The 21294-nt window shown below is 42.3% G+C and overlaps 6 protein-coding genes across 6 annotated transcripts; 1 reads left to right on the top strand and 5 right to left on the bottom strand.

Annotated features, from left to right (window-relative positions):
- Positions 1 to 1095: 1095 nt before the first annotated feature.
- On the bottom strand, positions 1096 to 2085 carry LOC126562890 (chymotrypsin-1-like). Its single transcript, XM_050219489.1, has 4 exons — positions 1865 to 2085; positions 1702 to 1797; positions 1320 to 1635; positions 1096 to 1254 (listed from the first exon to the last, which is right to left on the bottom strand). Exons 1-4 carry the CDS (start codon positions 2083 to 2085, stop codon positions 1096 to 1098), a joined length of 792 nt encoding a protein of 263 aa, XP_050075446.1.
- A 1712-nt stretch (positions 2086 to 3797) lies between these two features.
- LOC126562873 (chymotrypsin-1-like) lies at positions 3798 to 4815 on the bottom strand. Its single transcript, XM_050219468.1, has 4 exons — positions 4592 to 4815; positions 4441 to 4533; positions 4043 to 4367; positions 3798 to 3959 (listed from the first exon to the last, which is right to left on the bottom strand). The coding sequence occupies exons 1-4, from the start codon at positions 4813 to 4815 to the stop codon at positions 3798 to 3800; spliced, it is 804 nt and encodes a 267-aa protein (XP_050075425.1).
- Positions 4816 to 10402: 5587 nt separating this feature from the next.
- LOC126563211 (ubiquitin-conjugating enzyme E2 N) lies at positions 10403 to 10959 on the bottom strand. The gene has a single exon (XM_050219839.1). The coding sequence runs from the start codon at positions 10920 to 10922 to the stop codon at positions 10464 to 10466; it is 459 nt and encodes a 152-aa protein (XP_050075796.1). The 5' UTR covers positions 10923 to 10959; the 3' UTR covers positions 10403 to 10463.
- A 1244-nt stretch (positions 10960 to 12203) lies between these two features.
- On the top strand, positions 12204 to 13580 carry LOC126562370 (uncharacterized). Its single transcript, XM_050218846.1, has 3 exons — positions 12204 to 13114; positions 13182 to 13315; positions 13387 to 13580. Exons 1-3 carry the CDS (start codon positions 12204 to 12206, stop codon positions 13578 to 13580), a joined length of 1239 nt encoding a protein of 412 aa, XP_050074803.1.
- A 135-nt stretch (positions 13581 to 13715) lies between these two features.
- Positions 13716 to 18541, bottom strand: LOC126560874 (uncharacterized). The gene is made up of 5 exons (XM_050216824.1): positions 17491 to 18541; positions 14517 to 14679; positions 14243 to 14447; positions 13940 to 14163; positions 13716 to 13877 (listed from the first exon to the last, which is right to left on the bottom strand). The coding sequence occupies exons 1-5, from the start codon at positions 18527 to 18529 to the stop codon at positions 13721 to 13723; spliced, it is 1788 nt and encodes a 595-aa protein (XP_050072781.1). The 5' UTR covers positions 18530 to 18541; the 3' UTR covers positions 13716 to 13720.
- Positions 18542 to 20062: 1521 nt separating this feature from the next.
- Positions 20063 to 20956, bottom strand: LOC126562921 (SOSS complex subunit B homolog). Its single transcript, XM_050219522.1, has 2 exons — positions 20930 to 20956; positions 20063 to 20831 (listed from the first exon to the last, which is right to left on the bottom strand). The coding sequence occupies exons 1-2, from the start codon at positions 20947 to 20949 to the stop codon at positions 20141 to 20143; spliced, it is 711 nt and encodes a 236-aa protein (XP_050075479.1). The 5' UTR covers positions 20950 to 20956; the 3' UTR covers positions 20063 to 20140.
- Positions 20957 to 21294: the final 338 nt, after the last annotated feature.

Raw genomic sequence — 21294 nt, 5'->3', positions numbered from 1 at the left:
ACGATACCACGTAGTTGGATAGTCAGTCATGTTGATCCCATATTCTGAAGAAAATCCTCAGGGTCTGGCGTTGATCTTTATGTTCCAAAAGATGGGAAAACATAGAAATTCCATAGGATACACGCGCTACAATGATGCCTGCCCCAACCCTGCGCCTACTGCTCAGAGCTTCCACATGATTCGGCATCATTCTAATGAGCAGATTCATGACATTATTTGCGCAGCTCAGGCGATCATCGACGATATGATTGATCATCGATGAATAGTACTCTCGACCGAAAGCATAGTGGAGCATTCTACCGTGACCAGCAGAATCGTTCGCGAATCTTACTACCATTGCACCGACAGATAGCTCCAAATGAAGTACCTCATCGTTCATCAGCTTCCCCAAAATAAGTCTTTGGAATGTCCGAGCCTTGAGCGACTTCTGCTGTAACTACTCTACGTTCAGTCTCGGTAGAGGTATCGTATTCTATAATACGATTATGGAAGTAGATGATGTTATAGATATGAAAGGACTCTGGAGCGCTGCATTGCTATTGCAATTGCCGATTAGCTTGCATTGTTGAAAGAAGGCATTTTTTTTCACATCCAAGAGAACTACTTCACAAAATCTTCCACTCCCTCTGTAACGGTGAAGTGCAGGAATGGCCAGTTTGATTACGTGCAATATGACACCCGTCGTGGAGCGTCTTCGTCTGAAACCCAAGTGTTGCTTCGAAAGGCAATGTGTTCAAACCTTTTCTAAACCCTTGCCGGAACCATCTTTCATACAGATCAGTCTCATCGAACCTGGCTTTCTCGGGGGTATTACAATTGTCGCTACTCTTTACCAGCAATTTCTGCTTTTGATAAAACACCACTTGTCTCGCTAGGAGTTGGACAAGATCTACTTTATTTCATAGTCATAAGTAAATGATAAGGACCCATTGTAGTGGCTTACGTGACAAATAATTTTATAGCAGCTAGCTATAAAATCTAGCTCGAACTCTAACGATTTGAAATTCTTTGAAATGGCTTGACTCGGCGAAAGCACATTGTCTGCTATCCACCAGATCACGACGTCTTTTTGTGCTATTGCTGAGTATGTCCATATCAATCACTGTTGTTAGCAATCGTCTTCTGTATCCAATCGTGATAGAACGAAACGCGTGTATGAATGTGAGGAATTTCCGGAGTGCAAGCTTGTTTTAGCAACCGGCTAACTATGGCGACCTGTTCTCCCTTCCATATTACCGGACTACCAGCATCATCCTGAAAGAAAATGAAAATGGATAAATCATTCGTCGAAGATTTATTAAAAAGACTAATAAGCTTACACTACACAGTGCTTGACTCTTCCTACGGGTAGCAGTGCACAGATTTGCCTCGCTAACCAATGTCGAATTTCTTGCACCTTCTTTAACATAAATGGCTCTACAGCGGTCGAGAGCAACATGCTGCAGATCGAGAGTTTGAAGCTGATTTGTGAACTTGACTGCATCAACTTGTCCCCAGCCAGTGACGGTAAGGGTAGCATTATCGGGAATAAATGCTGCCGTGGAGTATTTAATTATTTTTACCCGTTCGCTAATTTTTAGCGGCGTTGATAAGCGTACCAATGCAATGTCGTTCTTCTCGATCGATGCGTTCCAGCTTTAAGAATAACATTAAAATAGGTTAAAATTAGGTTTGAAACATAGATGTTGAGTTGTAGAGTACCTGCCGTAAGGAAGTATACGATCAACATCGTATCTAGAGCCACCACTTTGCTTGTCATTCGTCCCAACGAGGACACTTATGCAGCATGGTATTGTGCTAATGTTGAGTAAAAGGTTGAAGCGTTTAGTTGCTATGTGAGTTTCGGTTTGCGTTTGCTGCTTACTTTTCTATACAAAGCCTAGTAGTCAGTATCCATCGATCAGCAATGATCGATCCACCGCAAAAGTGTTGGCCTATATGTTGTAACGAAACCTGATAAGGTGCAGCACCCTCCTTGGCATCAGTGCCTCCGAAAATCGGCTGGGCCGGAAGGGGTAGACTTCCAATTATTCCACCACAAACGTTAGCTACTAATAACGCGATAATCGTTAGTGTGTGAAACATATTTCTACTTAAACAAAACGCTTTGCTTCCTATTGTTCCCAAACAGCGATCCTCACTGACTGGTTTTGGGACGAAATGTTGGGAATATATACCATTTCTTCGACGTTGTCGGAGATGAAATAACAATTAATTTTCGACACGCCTTCTTAAGCTTTTCTAACAGCTGGGAGGAGTTGTCTTTATCACGCTGCGCTTGAATACATGATAAAGAAAACAGTAACTAAAACATTGTCTAGTGGACATTAGCCTTTGATCGTTGCTCATAATACAATGTTGAATGCAAAACAAAATGTAAAAGAGGACTGCAACACTCTAGAATTGTCTGCCTCTTTCTATGTCCACATAATCCAGTTTACAAACAAATGGTAGTTTAATCGTTTATTGACTAACTAATCGCCTCAATCTTTTTACAACCAACAAACCAACATCAACCTCAAACACCTCAACAAAGGTGATAAAAAGAGATGCCCAAAACTGTAAAGAATTTTTGTTCTTATTTTAAAATTAAAAATAAAGAATCATGACATCGAGCTGTTTTACGTACACTAAATTAATTAAAATAATGGTCTTATGTGACATGGCCAAATTTTTTTTTATCGCAGGAGAAAAGGGATTTAAGAATCGGCTTAATAATTGACAATACGGCAACGTGCAGTCATACTTAATATTAAACAAATCGGTTCAATAATTTATCTAATCATAGGGACGTTTTCTCAAAATGTTTCATTTAATTTCACAGAAAAATATAGATCGATTTGTTGGAAATTAGCTTCACAATCTCATTTTTACGTTATGTACTACAGCCGTTGGTCCTATATGCTATTGGGAGGCCTATATAGTCCATCCATTTAGTTAATAAATATTATTTACACCAATAAATAATAATATGATTAATTTGAAAATGTTTTAAAAGACAGTTAAGCTAATTTAATAAAACATTACTTTGTTCAAACAATCGCCCAGTGTTCGTAAACAGATGCACATATTTTTTTCAATAGCTTAATACATTAAGTACTAGGCGTCTCCATAAGAGCGTTTTTCTTTTTAAATTGTTTTTGGACTATTTTTTCTAGAAACCATTAATATTCTCCGAGGAAGCGTCATACCATAAATAATGTTTTACTAGAAAAAATATTTATATTATCGGCAACATAGAAGAAAACGCCTTCAAAAGTCAGAGAGAGCGTTCACGATGAGACAGCCACACTCAACAGTCAACAGGGTAGTGTATGCCCTGTAAATGTGCTTTTCCTGTACGTTTCAGGAAACTATTTACCTGAAAAAGCATTTAAGCTTCTCAAATTTAAAAAGTCTTCAATGAACTGAATATGGTTTTGTAATGCGACTGGCAGGGTAAGCAACAGATTATTTCTAAACACTACAAAATTAAATGTACTCTAATATACTTTCGATCGTGTTCTGCACAGTGAGCTTTTCGTAAAACGGCTATACTTGTGATCATGCTATACATGTCTTATAATAAAACTAACAATAGATGTCGTATTCTTGTATTGATTATATTTTCTTATTAATTTCTCTATATAATGTGCAAATGTAATACAATTCCATTAAATGAAAATGGTCATTAATATGCTATACACCTTACACCTGAAATACAGCTACAACATCTATCTCTTCTTCTCTCCTCTCCCCCCCCCCTTCTCTCTCTTTCTCTCTCTCTCTCTCTCTCTCTCTCTCTCTCTATTTCTTTATTAATCACTGTTGTCAGCAATCGTCTTCTGTATCCAATCATGATAGAACGGAACGCGTGTTTGAATGTCAGGGAATCCCAAAGCACAATGCCCAATTCGTATACCGCGGCTAACAATGCCGACCTGTTCTCCCTTCCATATTACCGGACTGCCAGAATCACCCTAAGGAAGAGATTGGGGAAAGGGAAATAATAATGGGTAAATTATTCGTCAAAGTTCTATCCACAACATTTGAAGATACTTACTGCACACGTTCCTTGGTGCTTTTTTAACCCGACGGTGCACAGATCTGAATCGTTAATTATTGATGAATCTGTTGTATTTGGAGTTGAAAAAATGGCCCTACAGCGATCGAGTGCAATGTGGCGTACATTGAGAGTTTGGAGCTTATTTGCTGGTTCTTGTCGCCCGTCACCTTTCAACATCTCTCCCCAGCCGGTGATTGTAAGGGTAGCATTTTCGGGAACAACTGCCTTGGAGTACTTAATTATTTTCACCCGTTTGGTAAGCTTCAGTGGCGTTGCCAGACGTACCAATGCGATGTCGTTTATTGAGTCAGGCTCTAGAAAGCTATGCATTAAAACAATATATTATGCGAAGTATTTTCTTGCACATTCTTACTGTAGCAAAAGCATTTTCTTACTCGTGAGGAAACAAGCGATCAACAGAGTATCTCGTTCCACCCCTTTCTTTGTCATTCGTTCCAACGAGGACACTTACGCAGTACGGTTTAGTTCTAATATGGAGAAAAGTGATAACCATTCAATTGAGACCTAAGATTCCTTTTTACTTACTTTACTACACAATGTTTTGCAGTCAGTATCCATCGATCACCTATGATCGATCCACCGCAGAAATGTTTATGTCCTTGTCTGGTAACAAATTGCAACGATGCTTGATAAGGGGCAGCACCTTCCTTAGCCTCAATGCCTCCAATAATGGGATTGATAGCGAAGGATGGAGCACCAAATATTCCACCGCAAATGCAGGTGACTAGTAGCGTCATTGTATGGATCATTTTTCTACCTAAAACACACTTCGCTCCCTATTGTTCCCAAAGAGCGATCCTCACTGACTGGTTTTGCGAAGAAAAGTTCAGAATATATACCGTTTCTTGAACGTTGTCGGAGATAACATAACAATTAATTTTCGACACACCTTCTGAAGCTTTTATGGGAGCTGGGAGGAGTTGTTTTCATCATGCTGTACTACAGCACATGATAAGGAAGACAGTAACTAAATCATTGTCTAGTGGATAGTTTCCGTCAACCTAATTTGCTTTGAATGACCACAACGCACTGTTTTGTGTCTGGTTCAAATTGTTAAGGTACCAATTTATTGTAAGGATCAAATTGTCGAGATTGTCTGCAGTTGCATGAATATTTTACAATATAATATGAGATGCAATAATTGACTATCAATTACCAAACTTGTGGAGGAGTTCTGCTATCTCGGGACTGTCGTAACTTCGGATAACGATGTAAGCAGTGAAATCCGGAGACGCATTATGTTCGAGCATGAAGTGTGGAGGAGAAGGATGAACCACGAGCTTGCTGAGCCATACGGAGAACCGGACATCCTGACGTTGGCGAAGACCGCAAGGATACGATGGCCGGGGCTTGTTATGAGGATGCCGGACTCATGCCCCACCAAGAAGTTGGAGATCGGGTGCCTACACGGATGGGTAGCTGCAGCCAGGGATCGAGTTTCCTGGAGATCTATTGTTCACCGGGCCATGTCACGACGACGTGCTCTTTAAAAGAGCAGGCCAACATGAGTAGTACCAACCTTGTTTTTTGAGAGCATCAAATGAGAGCTCCAAGAGAACAATTTCCGTCCCTACTGCCGGCGTTATTCTAATTCAATTCAGCATCGCAAGCTGCAATCGTTGTCTGTCTTCCATCTTCAGAACACGGATAAATGATTACCAAACTAGAAACATTAACAGTTTCAGTTCACACATAGTAAAGTCATTGATCGTTTGGTATCAGCCTAATAACATGAACAGCACACCAGAGTCTAATCTTGCCTAATCTTGTACTGTACATTAGCGATATTTGCGTTGATCTACGATTGTATACTCAGCCAGGCCATATATTTTGTACGGGAGTTTTCATTTTGCTAAATTGTAAAGCTTATCGGTTGAACTGTTCGTCGTATCGTAAATTGAGAATTTTCAATATGCTCGGAAAGAAGGGAGCAAAGTTAGTTGGGTCAAAAGGAACTTCCCATCGCTACGCTTGATAGGAATTGGGAGCCATTGTAGTCGACGGGACCTTATTAACGAGGAGACCTCAGCTTTTCCTATGTAAAATTACCTTATTATACTCAGGGAAGGACTTCGACTGAGATTGTTAAAAAGGAATGTGAAATGGTTCCTCACAATCTACAAATTCTGATCAATGTTGATAATACTTCGTGAGGTATTGGTGAGGATGAAGAGCTACTGCGTGAGAGAGAAGAGCTCGAAGAGGGCGAAGAGCTAGTTCGTGAGTGTGTAGAGCTTGAAGATCACGAGCTACTTCCTGAGGACGTAGAGCTACCTGGTGAAAAACATACTTTACATTTTAGAAGAGTGCGGAGCTACCTTTTTGAAATTGAACAGCGCCCTCAGATTCCTCAGTTTATTGAGGTGAAACCTCTCGGTAGCTCTTCTGAAAAAAGTTTATCGACGGTTTTGACCATGAGCTGCTCCAAATTATCTGATTAAGCAGTGTTTTTTTTCTGCACACGACAGGAATATCCCCGCTTTTGCTGTTGGACCATCGAGATCATTACTCAGTAAATATTCTATTAGAGAGGCAGTTTTCTCAATATTTTCTAACACCCACCTTTAACATACAATCAACACTCACAATCGGTTTTAGTTTTTCGGTCAATTATTTATAATCCTCATTCTAATATACAACTGTTTCCGTAGAGTGTTTGCGTGTTCGTTTTTTTCTTTACTTTCTCTTCTTTTCTTGTTGTTTTTTGTATTCTGTGTATTGTGAAATAGAGTTGGTTTTGCGAGTTGAATGCTTCTCTCTTGGTGGCCCAGCATATAATAGTAATCATTTCTTACTTTTCGTTTTTTGTTTGCATATTATAGCGAAGCACATCTGTGCTGTTGAATTTGTTGCATAATTTCTTTCGCATAATGGATTCGTTTTCCAGTTTTTCTCTTTTCCCGTTTTTTTCATCTATGCGTTCAGTAACGCTAATGCTTTTCCCTACCTGCCACCGAGTTCTACCTTTGCTTAATGTTTATCGTTTCATTTCAGTGCATTTGTTTCCTTTTCCTCAAGATATTTTAAATTCCATTTGTCCTACCAATTCACGAAAGAGAGTTGTATGCGTATTGTGAGCTGTATAGTAAGTGTATGCGATTTTCTTTTCTTCATCTGCAGCTATATTCAAGAAAACGAATAAAGTGTTCGTGCTCTTTGCTGTGTGTGTGTGTTGCCCCGTGGTTTTCTTTACCTTCGTGTTCTTTCGGCATATCCAATGCAGGCGATTTAGCAGTAAGAATAGGGTCGTTCTCAGGCAGCAGTTTTGGCTTGTTTTTCACCCGCTCTACAGCATTGCTCTCTGGTGTCTTTTTTGAATTACTTTCACCTACGATTCCCATTCCGCTTTATCTAATCTAATTCGAGTGAGTTTGTCCAAAAAATAATTAGCCGTTTATCTCCGATATTTGCAAAAGATGATTGCAATACACGGGATCAACTCCATAAACAATTCAAGGGTAAACAATACTACCAGCTGAACCTTACCAAAGATGAGTAGTAAAAAAAATGGGGGGAACCAATGAAACAGTTTAAACCAAGAACGAAAAATTGCAAGCTGTTCGGCTAAGGCTTTATAGGCTTTTTAGTAAATAGTAGGAGTAACGACTACGATGTTTTCTACAAATACTTTTAACTTTTTAATTCTGCTCTCCCCAAATAAGTGATACTATGCAGTAGTAGCACAAGATGAACGGAATAGAGCAACGATAAGATGAGAGCTTATTCTGCATTGAGAAAATTACTTCATTCAGCATTTGAACTCTTGATTTAGTATTTCTCCTATATTATTATTTTACTTTTTCGCCTCGTAAGCAGCAAGATGTCTTGACATTGTAGGGCAAAGCTTCGAAGAAAAAATGTTCTGCATACATTCAGGTTTTCTAAGATCTTTTTTTGCTCGTTAGATCAACATGTTCAACATCTCAAAGTGGAAACAAAAAGTTCAAAATTAAAGCAGCGAATTTGTCACACTCGATTTTTTCAATTTCATATTTAATTCTAATTTATTTTGTTATACCACATGCTACCATTCTACATGGAACTTAAACTTTCCATTAGAGATTTAGTGACACGTTAATCTACAAAACAAAACAAAACCCGGAACGCATATAGCCCGTATTAAATGAAAATTTACCCAACATGTTGCAAACGACTAATTTTATTGATATCTAGAGGGGCCAGAGACAGCAGTGCTTCAAATTCAAATAGTTCTTTACCATTTCTTGCAAACGATTCCATCCTTCGGCGGCGCTTACCTGATTTGGCAGAGCAGATCGTTCTAAATTACTCCATGTGGTGAGAACTCGTCAGAGGGGCATTCTTGTTTCGCGTTCCATTTGTTTTAGTAATTGATCTAAAAAGAAAAAAATGACCAAATGTATTGTAGTTGCTATTTTAGAATTAGAAGAGTTTGTAAAGGTTAAAAGAATTTGTGTAAAAATAAAGACAACATACATAAAAAAAACTATCGAGACTACTGTGCAGGATTTAATAGCCCATAGAACAGTCATTAGAATACTACAAGCAAAATAGAATTCAAATTGTAACACACATTTTCAACTTGAACACACGTTACAACATTTTAGCTTCAATTCATAACACAAATTTCTTTTTTTAGCTCATCAGAACACTTGAACACTTGAACCGTTCCGTATCCAAACCAATGAAGCCATGATCAAGGCATGGAAAATGGTCAATCCTATTGCTAAAATCTGCCTATTAAGGCACTATTAAAAGAAATTCGAATTGCAAGAACCCTTAATAGCGGTTATTATGACAATTTTGTCGATAGGGAAATCTGACTGCTTTCGAAACCAATTGCAAGTGATTTTATCGATTGAAACAGCGTAGCTAATCTGATGTAAAGTGTGTTCAAGTCCGAAAATGTAGTCCATCGTGAATCCTGCATTATTCAAGCTATTCTAATGATTGTTGTAAGGGTTGGTAAACCCTGTAATGATCCGTAGACGATAAGGGCCAATCTCCGTACAAATCTCCCGTGTACGTGTAAATATGCCTATAGTTATGCAGTGTGTTCCAGCAGCTTGAACTGATAATTTATTTGTACCACCAGCTAAACGTCCCTGAACATTGGGAACTTTGCATGGTAGCTTAAACAGCCACGCCGCTTTGTTCCAACAGTTACACAAACCGTTTGTTAGTCGTTTCAGATAATTCTATTCTAGGTTTCAATCGCACCATAGGACTTCTCTTTACAATGGAAGCCGATAGTTCTGTTTTGCCTACGGTTTCTTCGATCGTTACTTCACACACTGATGAACCATATATCCTTAGTCAAAGCCTACTATATTTATGGCACACTTCAATGTTTAATTGGATTGCACCAGTCGGTAAAGAAGCTAATGCGCCCTCCAACAAGTAACGTAGAACTAGGTTTTAGCCATTTATGACTAAGCAAAAGGGAATTTAATATAACTCAACAGAATATTTTTGTTTCGAAGCCAAATGAAAGAAAATAAAGCTAAAATGATTCGCAAGATTTCAATAAAAATATTCAAAATTAAAATCGAACGTTCGAGAAAAACTGTTCCTTCTTTGTTAGCCGGACAAGGCCAGAACCCAGAACCCAAAACGCAATGCAATGCTACTCTCTCCTCATCATAAGTGACGCTCCCCGCTCCCGCTCCCTCCATGACATGCATGTGCCCATGACAATGAAAGAAACAAACGTCGATAGAATCGATTAATGCATTTACCTTAAGGTGAATATTTCCTCACGCTACCGCCGTGTGTCTGTTGGTGCCATTGTTTCGGGGTCGCCTTCGCTCCCATCACCGACGAGTGGTGGAGTTGTTTTGATTTGTTTTTCTCTCTATTTGTCTCATTAGCGCTGCTGCTCATACCCGCCGATGTGTTCGAAATGGTGTTGGTTCTATGCGTGAAGTCATGGACACGCACGCATCGACATGAAAACACAAGCTCGTACAATTTAGAAGCGCGACTGCATGATTCAACAATTTCGATTCCTTACTAATACCAGTGCACTGCTGGTGGATGGATGCTGCATGTTTGTCCCTTGTTTCTATTGTTTGCACATTTTCGCGCTTAAGATTTTTGACAGTTATCTGAGGCTGAGATGTTCAAGTTTTAGAAATTCCTGTGGACACACAGGCACACACTTACACACACACACTCACAGAAACACACGTGCACGCGTCTGCATCTCCCGTAGAGCATTATTTTTTCAGCTTGAGATAACTGTGTAGGGAGGAGGATACTGGAGCTGCTGCTGCTGCTGTTGCTGATGCCTGAGGCCGCCTATCTCGACGCACGTACTATTTCTATCGCCTTTTTCCGTTTGCAATTGTTTTTCTTTTTTTAAAAAAGTTATCGTGTGTGTGTGTGGAGTTTTATAAGGAAATTGGTTAATCAGAATCTAGTTGTCGACGTTCGCGTACCGTTGCGTCCACTCCTTCGCATTTCGAATCGCTTCCGCCTCGTTTACCTTCCACAGCTCAGCCACATCGTTTGCGAGCGGATCGTCCGGGTTCGGTGCGCTCAGCAGTGCCTGAATCGACAGCAGCACGGTACGTATCTGCAGTGCCGGGCTCCACTTATCCTTCAGAATGTCTAGACAGATCCGCCCGAGACGGTCGATGTTTGGGTGGTAAATCTTTGTTATGAAACGCACCTTCGGTGCCGACATTGGATAGTCTTCGGGCAGGAACAGCTCTAGCTTAAACAGACCACCCTCGAACGGGGAATCTTCCGGGCCGAACACGATCACGTGAAAGTAACGGGCATTCTGTTCGTCCGGTATGGCACTGATACCGGGGACGGGTTCCAGCATCAGACGCTGCGTTTCTTTGATTATTCTACGGGGCAGAGCAGCCATATTTGTTTAGCTTTCGCTTCGTTTTCGCACGTTTCACACAAAGGGAAAACTGGTGGCTGCAAAAATGTCCACACACACAACACGGGAAATGCGGTGCGTATGTATGCGCACGTGTACGTGTGCCGGAATCAGTGGTACGAAGTCTTTTCCAGATTTTTCTTCCGTTCACAAAACTATCCTTCGCCAACTGCGTTAAACCCCCGGCCTGTGTACCTGCCTTCCCAGTCGAACGGAGCGAGATGATTTGACAGCGGGCGAGCTACAAAAGGGCTTCCGTGCGCTGTCAGCGGGCTCCGTGCTGCACGCAATTTCTTTCTGTTTCTGTGCTAACAGTGTAGCTGTGTGAAAATGTTCTTATTTCGTTTGTTTTACGACCAGCAGATCCCTAGACTACAGCGAGCAGGAACCAGACAGCGCTAGAACAACGTAGAATTACGACAATCTTGGCTTTTTTCGTCACTAGCCAGAAATGAGACGCGACATGCACGAAATCGATAAAATGACAATTTTCTATGCAAGAGTCGGAGCGGTGGTTCCTAGCTGTAAAGGAAAGATTGATTCCGATCCGTTTTTTAGATTGGATGAAACGGGTGACCCAAATGACAAAAACGCTTCAGAGTCAGAGGGCGTAGGTTTCGTCGATTTTATACGTGATGTTAATTCTGGAGAGTTATGAAAACGAGGAGCAGTATAAAATGACTTTCATAGTTAAGAGTAATAAATTTCAAACTTGTATGGGCGTAAAGTTTGATGCTGCTGTTTCTGGCTTTATTGATGCAAAGTTCCCATAGCAGAAAGGCCACGGACAACGAGAATTCAAAAATAGCTGAAATCGACGTTGAAATGTCAAAAACTTACAAATTGTCGAATAAGATTTTTTCTCCGTTGTCTCGTGTAGTTTTGCTCGCAAATATCGATTTCGAAGCGAGGAATTTTCGACAACACTCATGTGAACCTGAAATTTTGATATATTGTGGCATGAGAACTGAACAGCTTATGAAGACACAGTAGTGTAGACTCTTCAATTATTTCAAACCTGAAGCGTTTCTAGCATTTTCGATTTGAAATGTTGCACAGCAACCAAACAAACGCGGCCCAACCTTGCCATGCGCAAATGCTGTCACAACAATTATTGTCAGCTGATTTCATCTGTTTAGGCAATAACACAGGTAAACAACGAACCTGGCCCATCATCTGCGTAACAATGGGCAGGTAGAATAAAATTGCGCCTTGCCTTGTGCGATAATCTTGGGAAAAGAAGAAAGTGCATATCCACCGATAATGGCAGCTCTGCTATCGGCTAGTCGGCACGCCACCATCTTCCGCCCATCGGTACCGAACGTGTGGATTCTGTCCTGGCTGGTCAGCTATCAGCGGAAAAGCACCAACATCAGTGCAGTCGATTCCTTTATCAGTGAGCTGATGGAGAACAAAAAGCTTAAGTGGAAAGTGTTAAACAGTCGCCATCGGAATGTTAAATCGATAGCGCCAGCACCAATCGGGCCGACGGAAATGGCAACGGCTGTCCGCAGTCCGACGGAAACGATCTTACGATCCTCGTTTCGGCTCAGTGAGCTGTACAATGAACTAACAAATAATCCGCTAGTCGTTAACATTAGCCAAATGGAAGTGTCCCAGATCGATCATTTACTGGAGACGGCACTACAGGAAGAAAATGTGGAAGACGTAAGTCGTCTACTAACGCAGATACTGGAGTATAAAAAGTTACCCTCGATGCCGGTGTTGAACGCAGCACTTAAACATTTGTCACATAAGAAAGAAATGGAAACGATAGAACAGTTGACTGAACTGTACATTCATCTTTATCCGGAGCAGAAAACGGCCCTAGGGAGATTCGAACACTTTAAAGCCCTGTGTCAGTGGAAACTGGGAAATACGCTGAAATCGCTGGAAAATTTTCGAACAATTATGATCGATTGTAACGAGGAACAGTTGCTAGTCATTGACCACATACTACTGGAGATGATCGATGAAACGATCGGCAAGAAAAGCGAAGCCGTGTTGCTTGCGGTGATAAATCTGTGCGAATTCTGTCTAATCGAATTGCGGCACGATTTCCCGATCTGCTACGTGTGGGAGAAGAGTTTCCTGAGCACGTGGCACAGTGATCAGGAGGCAGCGAAAACGTTGTTCGATCGACACGCCGCACTAAGACGAGCTGTTGGCAGCAGGTACGATTAAAACAAGGAGGTATTCAAAAAAAAACTATCATTAATTTGCTAACGATCTCTTCAACAGAACGTCGAATCTTAGCTACAAACTGCTGTACGACAGCAACGTGGAAAAGGTGTACCAACTGATCGAGCTGTTCCTGAAGCACGATATGAAAGCGGAATGTAAACCTCTACTGATCAGACTGTTTGAATATCAGTGTAAGTGTGGGTGATATTTTCAGATTGTTGGGAATTTATTTTAACCACAAAAACACTCACACACTTTTCAGATTGGCGAAAAAACTTACGCGGCTGTTCGGAAATTATGCAAAACGCCATCGATCTCAATATTTCCCTGCCCGAGATGTGCAATCGTCATTTGCTGGAGCTTCTACTGGGACATGCCTCAACCGCGACGGTGCACAAGGACTCTACGAAACAATCGAAGGACCTGAAGCCAAACAAATATCAGCTCAAGTTTTAATGCCCGTTCACTAGTGACACACATTGAATTTTTCAATTGAAAATGTTAAATTCTATTAACATAAACGTACAAAAATTCAACTAACGTGTAATTTAATTTGGTAGACGTTGCGGTTGCGGATGACACGCAGCGAGGACTCGTTACTTTACGTTCATCGGCTCAATGTTCAATTCTTTGCGTAGCTCCGCCACGTCCTGATTCCATCGCTTTTCCCAATACACAGTCATGAGCGGTTTGATGCGGTTGCCTGTCCGCAGCGCCCAGGGTAAATACTTGCGAAGATAGTTTTGTCTTTGTCTAGAAAAAAAAACTTTTACTTTAGTTTAGTTATATGAAGGAAAAAGGAAGGAGATGCTCACTTGGGACGTAGTCGAAAAGCACCAAAAACAGCACCACCATAGCACATCGGAAGGCCAGTATTCAAAGCTTCCACCCATTTGACCGTTACTTCACCGAGCATGTTGGTGGGCATGTCGAGAACGGCGTGTACCATATCGTGCGTTTCTCTGTAGCGCGTCATAACGTAGGCAAGCTCGGGATCATCCAGAAAGCGTACCTCCATCCGTGAGTCGGGCGTAATATTCTACCAATCAAGGAAACAAACGGGTCTTTTGTATTATTCATCATGAGAGTACTTTTAAAATACTTTCTTTAAGACTTACATTATCCTCCATAAATTTAACGTACGTATAGCCAAATGTGTTTTCCGGCAACGTTTTCAGCGCCTCCATATCCACCGTTCGTGTATTGATACGGGGCTTCTCGCTCAGTATCTGTTGCCCTTCTTCGCTCAATCGCATGTAGTAAAGCATTTTTTCTAGCGCCTCTCGGCCAGTTGTTTCTCCGAGGCAGGCGATCATATCGTGTCTGTAAAAAAAAACGACGTACGATATTTAAAATGTTTGTTCTCTGCTGAGCTGAAGTAAACAACTTTACCTTCGTGGGTCGATTAGAGCTGCCAAAGAACTTCCGGCGCTTAAGATTAATCTTTGAATGTCGCTCACTTCGATTCGATTGCGATGGAATTCTTTAGTAAATTCGTCCATCTCTGGTGGTGTCTGCGGTGGTGCTCCATCGCTCGCGAACACGTTGATTGGGCCTGTAGCATCGGTTCCGGCGGATGTGGTTAGAAGACGATAGGCACATTTCCTACCGGCGGTAAGTATCGGATAGCTTTTTCGTACAAACATGGTGGCGATGGTTTATGCTGACTGTAAAGAAGAAACATCCTGTGAGGCCTCTTTGTGATAATATTTTCCCACGAATTTTACGTGTAATAGATTGGCTTGGTTATAACCATAACGGGTAATTAAATTGATAGAAATAGATTTGCTCTTTTTAATTTGCCATTGTTGTACCTTCCCGATAATAAAGCACGTTTACTGATGCAGTTCTTATCAAAATTGCACCAGAACTGTAAGGGGAACGATTTGTTTTATATGGGGCCATAATTACAAATTTATTAACCAAGGAATGACTAACGATCGCGCAAAGCATTAGACGATCTTCACCTTTCCAGTCCTTGACTCTCTGGAGCTTGACGTCATCGGTAGCTACCAAGCAATGTGGCAAACATGCGCGTTGTGCCACATTGTGCCTGTATTGTTTGTACTATCAGGTTTAGGTTCTCATACGACTATGATACAAGCAGATGCTCAGTGGATCAACTCACTAATACCGACTAACAAGCCCACACTCATGTCAATAAACCAGCAAAAACCTTCTCTACCAACGAGGTCACGGTCACCATTGTAGCGACGCCGCCGCCGAAGAAGCGCTAGATTATTGTATGTGAAGCTGGTACGTGGCGCTGGGAACAAAACACTGCTGCGACCTTGCCCTTCCGGAAGAGTTTGTAGAGGACAAACAAATTTTGTAAAATGAGTGGTAACAGTTTCTTTTATCCTCTGATTGATTTTTCAATCCCGGCAGTAGATAATTCGGTATGAATATAGTTTGTCAAGAAATCCCGAATAATTGAAGGGCAGTTGAAGAGACATGCACAGTAGGTAACTTGGAGATGAGATTCGCTTTGGACATACAAACAGATAAACTGGTTCTTTGGGATGATTTGAACCAGGGTTTGGCAAGGTTGCTGAAGTTTGAGCAATTATTCTCTGTAAAATTTGCAAACCAATTGAAGTAAGACCAGCTCTTTCGTCATATTATAATTGGCGTAAGGTTACGGTTTTAATTATGCATTTTTTAACAAGGAATTAGAGCTAAAGCTATTTAAAGCAATAATCGATACAGATTTATCAAATTAGTTAAAATTATACCTGCAGATTCGATTGAAATAAATCGCGAATAATTAATTAAATTATTATCTAAATTGATAATTGATCTTTTTTCTGAGTTCATAATTCCTTTCCTTTTCACCAGTCAAGACTGCGGCATTAGGCATGAAGTAAAGTCTTCAACAGAACGTGCGAAATTTAATCCCAATCATACTTTAGTGGAGTATTAAGATAAGATAACAATATCACAGCATTCTAACTTGCTAACAATCGTATCTATCTCAATTTAATATTATTTAAATTGTTATTAAACATTTGCTTGTTGGCTTAACACGCTTACTAAGAACCCCTGATCTGTATGACTAGACGTGTGAAAACCGAAAGAGGCAATGAACTGTACGCTCACGTTTAAAAAATTACAAACCCTATTATCATTTTACCAGTTAACCAGTTGCATTAAATTAAAATGTTATCATGCGCTTTGTTTTATGCAGAAGCAATTTACAGCCAACAGAACCGTACAACAAACTGGATCAACACAGGCGGAGTAGAGTAAATATTTGGGAAGCGTTAAGTCGAGCACTTATTATCCCCTGGTACGGTGGTTGGCGCAGATTGAAAGAATATGCCGGTCGTTCATTAGCCGTTATCGATCTTTTGCCCTTGACCTCGTATGCATGATCGTGACACAAGAAAAAACGGTCTGCATTGCCTAGAAAACTCGCAACGAAAATTGTAAATGCATCACCAAATCTCGCCTCTTACCACCTCGTTACGGAAAGTGTTATCACGTTTCTTAATATGTGCTTTCCCCCCTCTCCGGATTAGATTAACAATCGTGACAACCAGCATGTTTTCTATGTAATCGTTCCACCGCAATGAACCGCCGACGGATTACTTAACCATACCAAAAGGGTTATGACGCTTTCCGATGGGTTTTCTTTCTCATAAGACACATGGTACGCGTGGCCGAAATTCGGCCGAAAGGCATTTTTGTTACACAATGACCATTACAATGGTTTTTTTTTAAATATATTGCAACTTCATCGGTTTCACTAAAATCTCCTACCACGGTACACATTTACACATTCGGAACTTAAAAATACACCAGCAAAACTAAAAAGCACAATATTTTGCAAGTACGATATCATGCGTGTTTGATGAGTGATTTTTGTTTTACTAATATCAACCCCCGTCTAAGCGGGGAAAGTCTAACCACGAGGAAAGGGATGACAGGTGAGGGGGAAACGGGAGTGTACCATAGTTAAGCTATACAATGGAAGATTGTAATGCTGGTATGTTCTATCTCCCCACATGCGGTGAAGCCCGCAATAACCCGAACCCGAACGGTGGCACTAGCGAGAACTTAGCGTTTTATCAATGCGCCACGTGGTGTGATTTAAATTACGTCGATCATCTCTGTACAACACTATACTGGTTTACTTTTACTACTACTACGACTACTACCACACAAATGGCCGCAATTAGAAGCCTAGAAATCAATACCCTCGGGGTTGTTTGAAAAGTGGTGCCAACCATCTTTACGCCACTGCAGGTACGCCTCACTCCGGGTTCTCATATACACATCATCCCTGCTGTTCGATTCTGTTTGTCCCTTCTTCTGTTTTTGGTTTTTTTGTTCGTTACGGCTACACACGCCCATCCGTCCTCTCACACATTGTCGATCCTTCCGGCTGCCGGAAGTAGCAGCTTCTTGTCCGACGACGAATCTCCCGAGCTTCCGCCCGAACTGGTGGGCTTTTTGCGGAAGGTAACGTACGTGTAGAGTAAGCTGCCGGCCACGCTGATGTTGATGCCGAGCGCATTCAGTAACGAAAACACATAATCACCCCCGATGAACATGCCGATGTAGGTAACGCTGATGTTCTTCAGGCAGCCCACAATGGTGGTGGTAAGGGCGGAATTGTGCTGGGTGCAGAGTATGACACTGTACGATAGGATGAAGCCCATCACGCAGGACAGTAGAAATTGGGCGGCAAAGAATGGATCATTCCAGCCTTCGTACTGCCACGCACGCTCGATGTCACCGGCCAGCCAGGTACCGACAAATGCCGGCAGTATCATAAACAGCGAGTTGTAGTACATCAGTCCGTACTTGCCCATATCCGCTGTGTCCAGCTTCTTCTTCATGTAAACACCATTTGCCGCAGTTAGGGTGTTGGTAATCATCACGTACATGTAGCCCTGCAGATTGAAGGAAAGATCATCCAGCGCAGCCATCAGTGCACCGCCCACCATCGCAAATACGCTCACTTTCACAGCAAGCGTTGGCCGTATTCCGAGCACCAGCAACTCGAGCAACATCGTCAGTAGGATGGAGAACCGGCGCAGGGCGGCAAACATGGGCAAGCTTAGCGCTTGGGTGCCACCCAACCCGAACATCATGTTGCCGAGATAGATCAGTGGTAGCGGGAATATCCGCCGTGGAATATCCCGGCTAAAGTCAGGAAACTTTACTAGCTGTAACCGTTTGGCGACAAACAGCACGACAATGCTGGCGGTTAGCTGGCCGAGGCTGAGTACGAGAAACGAAGGAAATCGGTAGCTAGTCAGTACAGTCTTATTGACTACGGTGATCAGGAAGGAGGAAAGTCCGTAAAACACGGCACTGGATAGTTTGAGAAACTGGGTAGTTTCGGCCCCATTCATCTCCGACGCCGACGAACGCATTTTGGACAGATAAGCTAGCATGACGACCGATAAAGTGCTCTAGCCTCTTATTTGTTACCCTTCCGCACTTCCGGATCAGTGTAAGTCGCTTCTGACCGTATCCACGGTGGTGAGATTCTCGTCCCGTGCTGTGTGATGCTTATCGCTAATGGTGTGAGCGAGAGTGTCGCTGATAGTTGCTGTTACTGGCCGAGATGCTTGGATGATGCTGCTTACAGCAGAATTTTACTCTCGGCCTCGTCGTGCCTAGTGCCGCACCAGAAACATGTTCGTACGGTTCGGATCGATCCAGCATTCTTACGTATCACACCCGTAACTTCTCGGTCTGCTCAGTTGCTTTACACTACCACCGCATGGCACAATAGGCGTTCCGGGTTTTACGAAGCTTGCTGCTGAACAATCCGGCAGATTCAATCCCGCGACGAAGCACCGAGATTCGACACCGTGATTGGTCTGACGGTGATTTACATACACACACACACACACACACACACACACACACACACACGCCGGCTTTGTCGTATGGATTTTCCAATAATATGCGTCTGGCAAAGTTAACACACCATTAACAGTGCAGAGGATTATTCACTAGCGCGGTTTCTTGATTACGGGTCGATGTGCGTTTGCCCGCCGTCGATAACGATTCCTCTACACAGCACCGTACGCGGGATGGCACAACATATTCGAATGCGCACCGAGCGCAAAGAGTCCCCGGATAAGACGATGCGACGGTTGTATGGCCTTAGAATGGTGCGGTGATGACACAATCGCGCGACAAATTATCCAATCTACAGCACGAACGCACAAAATCACCGGGAAACTGAACATCCGAAAACCTTTCGGAAGGGGCCACGGATTCCATCAACATAACACTTCCATTCGTCACCACCACACTCGTACAAAGAAGCAGCAGCGCGTACACTGCTCGCGGCCTATTGACATACCCGAATAACTGAGTTTGACAGCAGTGACACTGCTTTGTTTTTCTTTTTTTCTCCCCGAAGTACAATTATGAAATTGTTTGCTCGGGAAATATGTCTCAAGTTTTCACTGTCAATCTAGTCCTTGGTGAGAAAGTTGTTCCAAAAATAATGAAATTCATTAAAAACACTTACCTAGGCCGAAAAAAGCGCAGTGTAACTCGGTGAATGATTTCAAAACAGCTTGTTTTGCCTGTGCAGAGCTGTCAAATGCAATGCGCAGGAGATAGAATAGGGCTGCTTTCTCGCACCGGCAGTCAGCACACAGGGCGGTTCGTGTGAAATTAGGCGAATGTACAGTACGTTACACAAAAAAGGAAGAAAGTACGACTTTCCTAGTTGAGCGGAGATACTAATTTCGATTTATTTTTGTTTTTACTACAAACATACCCAAAGAAACTGTGCTGCCCGTTTTTTTTTCACACACATACGCGCACAGGAATGTTCTGCTGTTTTTTGATTGTACAATGAAATATCGTTAAAATCGGAGCGTCCCAACACAACAATTGGGAAATTAGGGGGGACATTCCATAGCAGTTGGCGCTTCACAGTCCTGTGTGTCCATCCGTTACATTACATTGCTAGACGGTAAAATAAAACTATCGCTAACGGTTGTCGGGGCCGCTGCTGTACCAAGCGCATCCGCTAACTGTTATCTACGGTCACCTTTCACTGCGGTACTTTTCGCTTGACTGTTACGACCAGTTCGGGGGGAGTTTTTCTGCGTCGGTTTCATGATGTTGGGTGGTGTGGCGGCTGCCGCTGCTGCTGCCGCCGCTACCGAGTAGCGTGTCGTGGCGGCATGTGGTTTCGGTTGCTGTGGTCCACTAGCGGCAAGTAGCGGGTTATTGTTAGGTCCCGGTTTGGGAGTGCCCATCGTTTTTCCAGTGCCATTGTTGCTGTTGCCACCGTTAGGTCCACCACCCGAACCATTGTTAAGGACAGGCTGGGGTATGGATGCGCTCAGATTGGGGTTCGGTTCGCTCATGTTCACCATCTCGTTGAAGGTGTAGCAGAAATCGCCCAATCGTACAATCTCGCCATTTTTACCCGAGTACAGTGTAAGCGATTGGCGCCAAACGTTTGCATATCCTTTCGTCAGACGCACAATATCGCCCGGCAATAGTTGTTTGCCCGGTTCGTCCCAAATCGACACGTTGATGGCGGCACTCTGGTCGGCCACCTTAAAGGTGCGTACTTCCCGATTTTCCTTCGTCAGTGTGACGGGCCCAATCTCGAGTATGATGAAGATAACATTGATATTTTTCATCCCCGGATAGATGTCCTTGATGGCCATCAGATCAATCGGGTTCGGGTTGGGTGGCGGATGGTTTTGCATCGGACTGTTCGTTGTGGGAGAAAATGGTTGATTTTAAGATTTAAAACCCAACTTGGGGATATCAAAAACATTTGTGGTCCTCAGTTACTTCCCGTTACCTACCCATACATGTTAACGGCCATAACGTGTGGGTCGTTAAAGTGGCAACAAAATGTATTTTATTCCGTCCGCTCGCAAAGGCTCGCCTTGTTTACGTTTTAATGTTTTGTTTTGTTTTCACCGACTGACAGATGGACAATAGCAGCGGGCGAAATGCAAGCTGCTGTTCCAGCAGGAAGCGAAGCCGGGCGAAATGGGGGACGAAATACAGCAGCTTTTGCAGCAACTGTCACAATGACTGTCATTGGGTAAAGCAAAAATACGCCATCGCGCTCGCTGTGGTAAGATTGGGTTCCTTTCTCTGTGAAGTTCCTTTGTTGCATCGACCAGTAATTTGTAAGCAAACTTAGTAAAAGCAAAATGTAAAT

Source organism: Anopheles maculipalpis, chromosome 3RL (assembly GCF_943734695.1).
Source record: "Anopheles maculipalpis chromosome 3RL, idAnoMacuDA_375_x, whole genome shotgun sequence".
Lineage (NCBI taxonomy): Eukaryota > Metazoa > Arthropoda > Insecta > Diptera > Culicidae > Anopheles > Anopheles maculipalpis.
The sequence above is the reverse complement of the archived record's forward strand: the minus strand, read 5'-3'. Positions and strand labels throughout refer to the sequence as shown.

Coding starts and splice junctions, on each gene's coding strand:
- LOC126562370 (XM_050218846.1), top strand. CDS start 12,204: ATGGCAGCTCTGCTATCGGCTAGTCGGCACGCCACCATCTTCCGCCCA. Junction 13,115..13,181: donor AGACGAGCTGTTGGCAGCAG/GTACGATTAAAA, acceptor TCTCTTCAACAG/AACGTCGAATCTTAGCTACA. Junction 13,316..13,386: donor CAGACTGTTTGAATATCAGT/GTAAGTGTGGGT, acceptor CACACTTTTCAG/ATTGGCGAAAAAACTTACGC.
- LOC126560874 (XM_050216824.1), bottom strand. CDS start 18,529: ATGCTAGCTTATCTGTCCAAAATGCGTTCGTCGGCGTCGGAGATGAAT. Junction 14,680..17,490: donor CGGAAGGATCGACAATGTGT/GAGAGGACGGAT, acceptor CCGATGCTACAG/GCCCAATCAACGTGTTCGCG. Junction 14,164..14,242: donor TTAAATTTATGGAGGATAAT/GTAAGTCTTAAA, acceptor CTTGATTGGTAG/AATATTACGCCCGACTCACG.
- LOC126562890 (XM_050219489.1), bottom strand. CDS start 2,085: ATGTTTCACACACTAACGATTATCGCGTTATTAGTAGCTAACGTTTGT. Junction 1,798..1,864: donor ACTAGGCTTTGTATAGAAAA/GTAAGCAGCAAA, acceptor ACTCAACATTAG/CACAATACCATGCTGCATAA. Junction 1,636..1,701: donor CGTATACTTCCTTACGGCAG/GTACTCTACAAC, acceptor TTATTCTTAAAG/CTGGAACGCATCGATCGAGA.
- LOC126562921 (XM_050219522.1), bottom strand. CDS start 20,949: ATGGCCGTTAACATGTATGG. Junction 20,832..20,929: donor ATGGCCGTTAACATGTATGG/GTAGGTAACGGG, acceptor CACAACGAACAG/TCCGATGCAAAACCATCCGC.
- LOC126563211 (XM_050219839.1), bottom strand. CDS start 10,922: ATGGCTGCTCTGCCCCGTAGAATAATCAAAGAAACGCAGCGTCTGATG.
- LOC126562873 (XM_050219468.1), bottom strand. CDS start 4,815: ATGATCCATACAATGACGCTACTAGTCACCTGCATTTGCGGTGGAATA. Junction 4,368..4,440: donor GATCGCTTGTTTCCTCACGA/GTAAGAAAATGC, acceptor TTTAATGCATAG/CTTTCTAGAGCCTGACTCAA. Junction 3,960..4,042: donor AGCACCAAGGAACGTGTGCA/GTAAGTATCTTC, acceptor TCTCTTCCTTAG/GGTGATTCTGGCAGTCCGGT.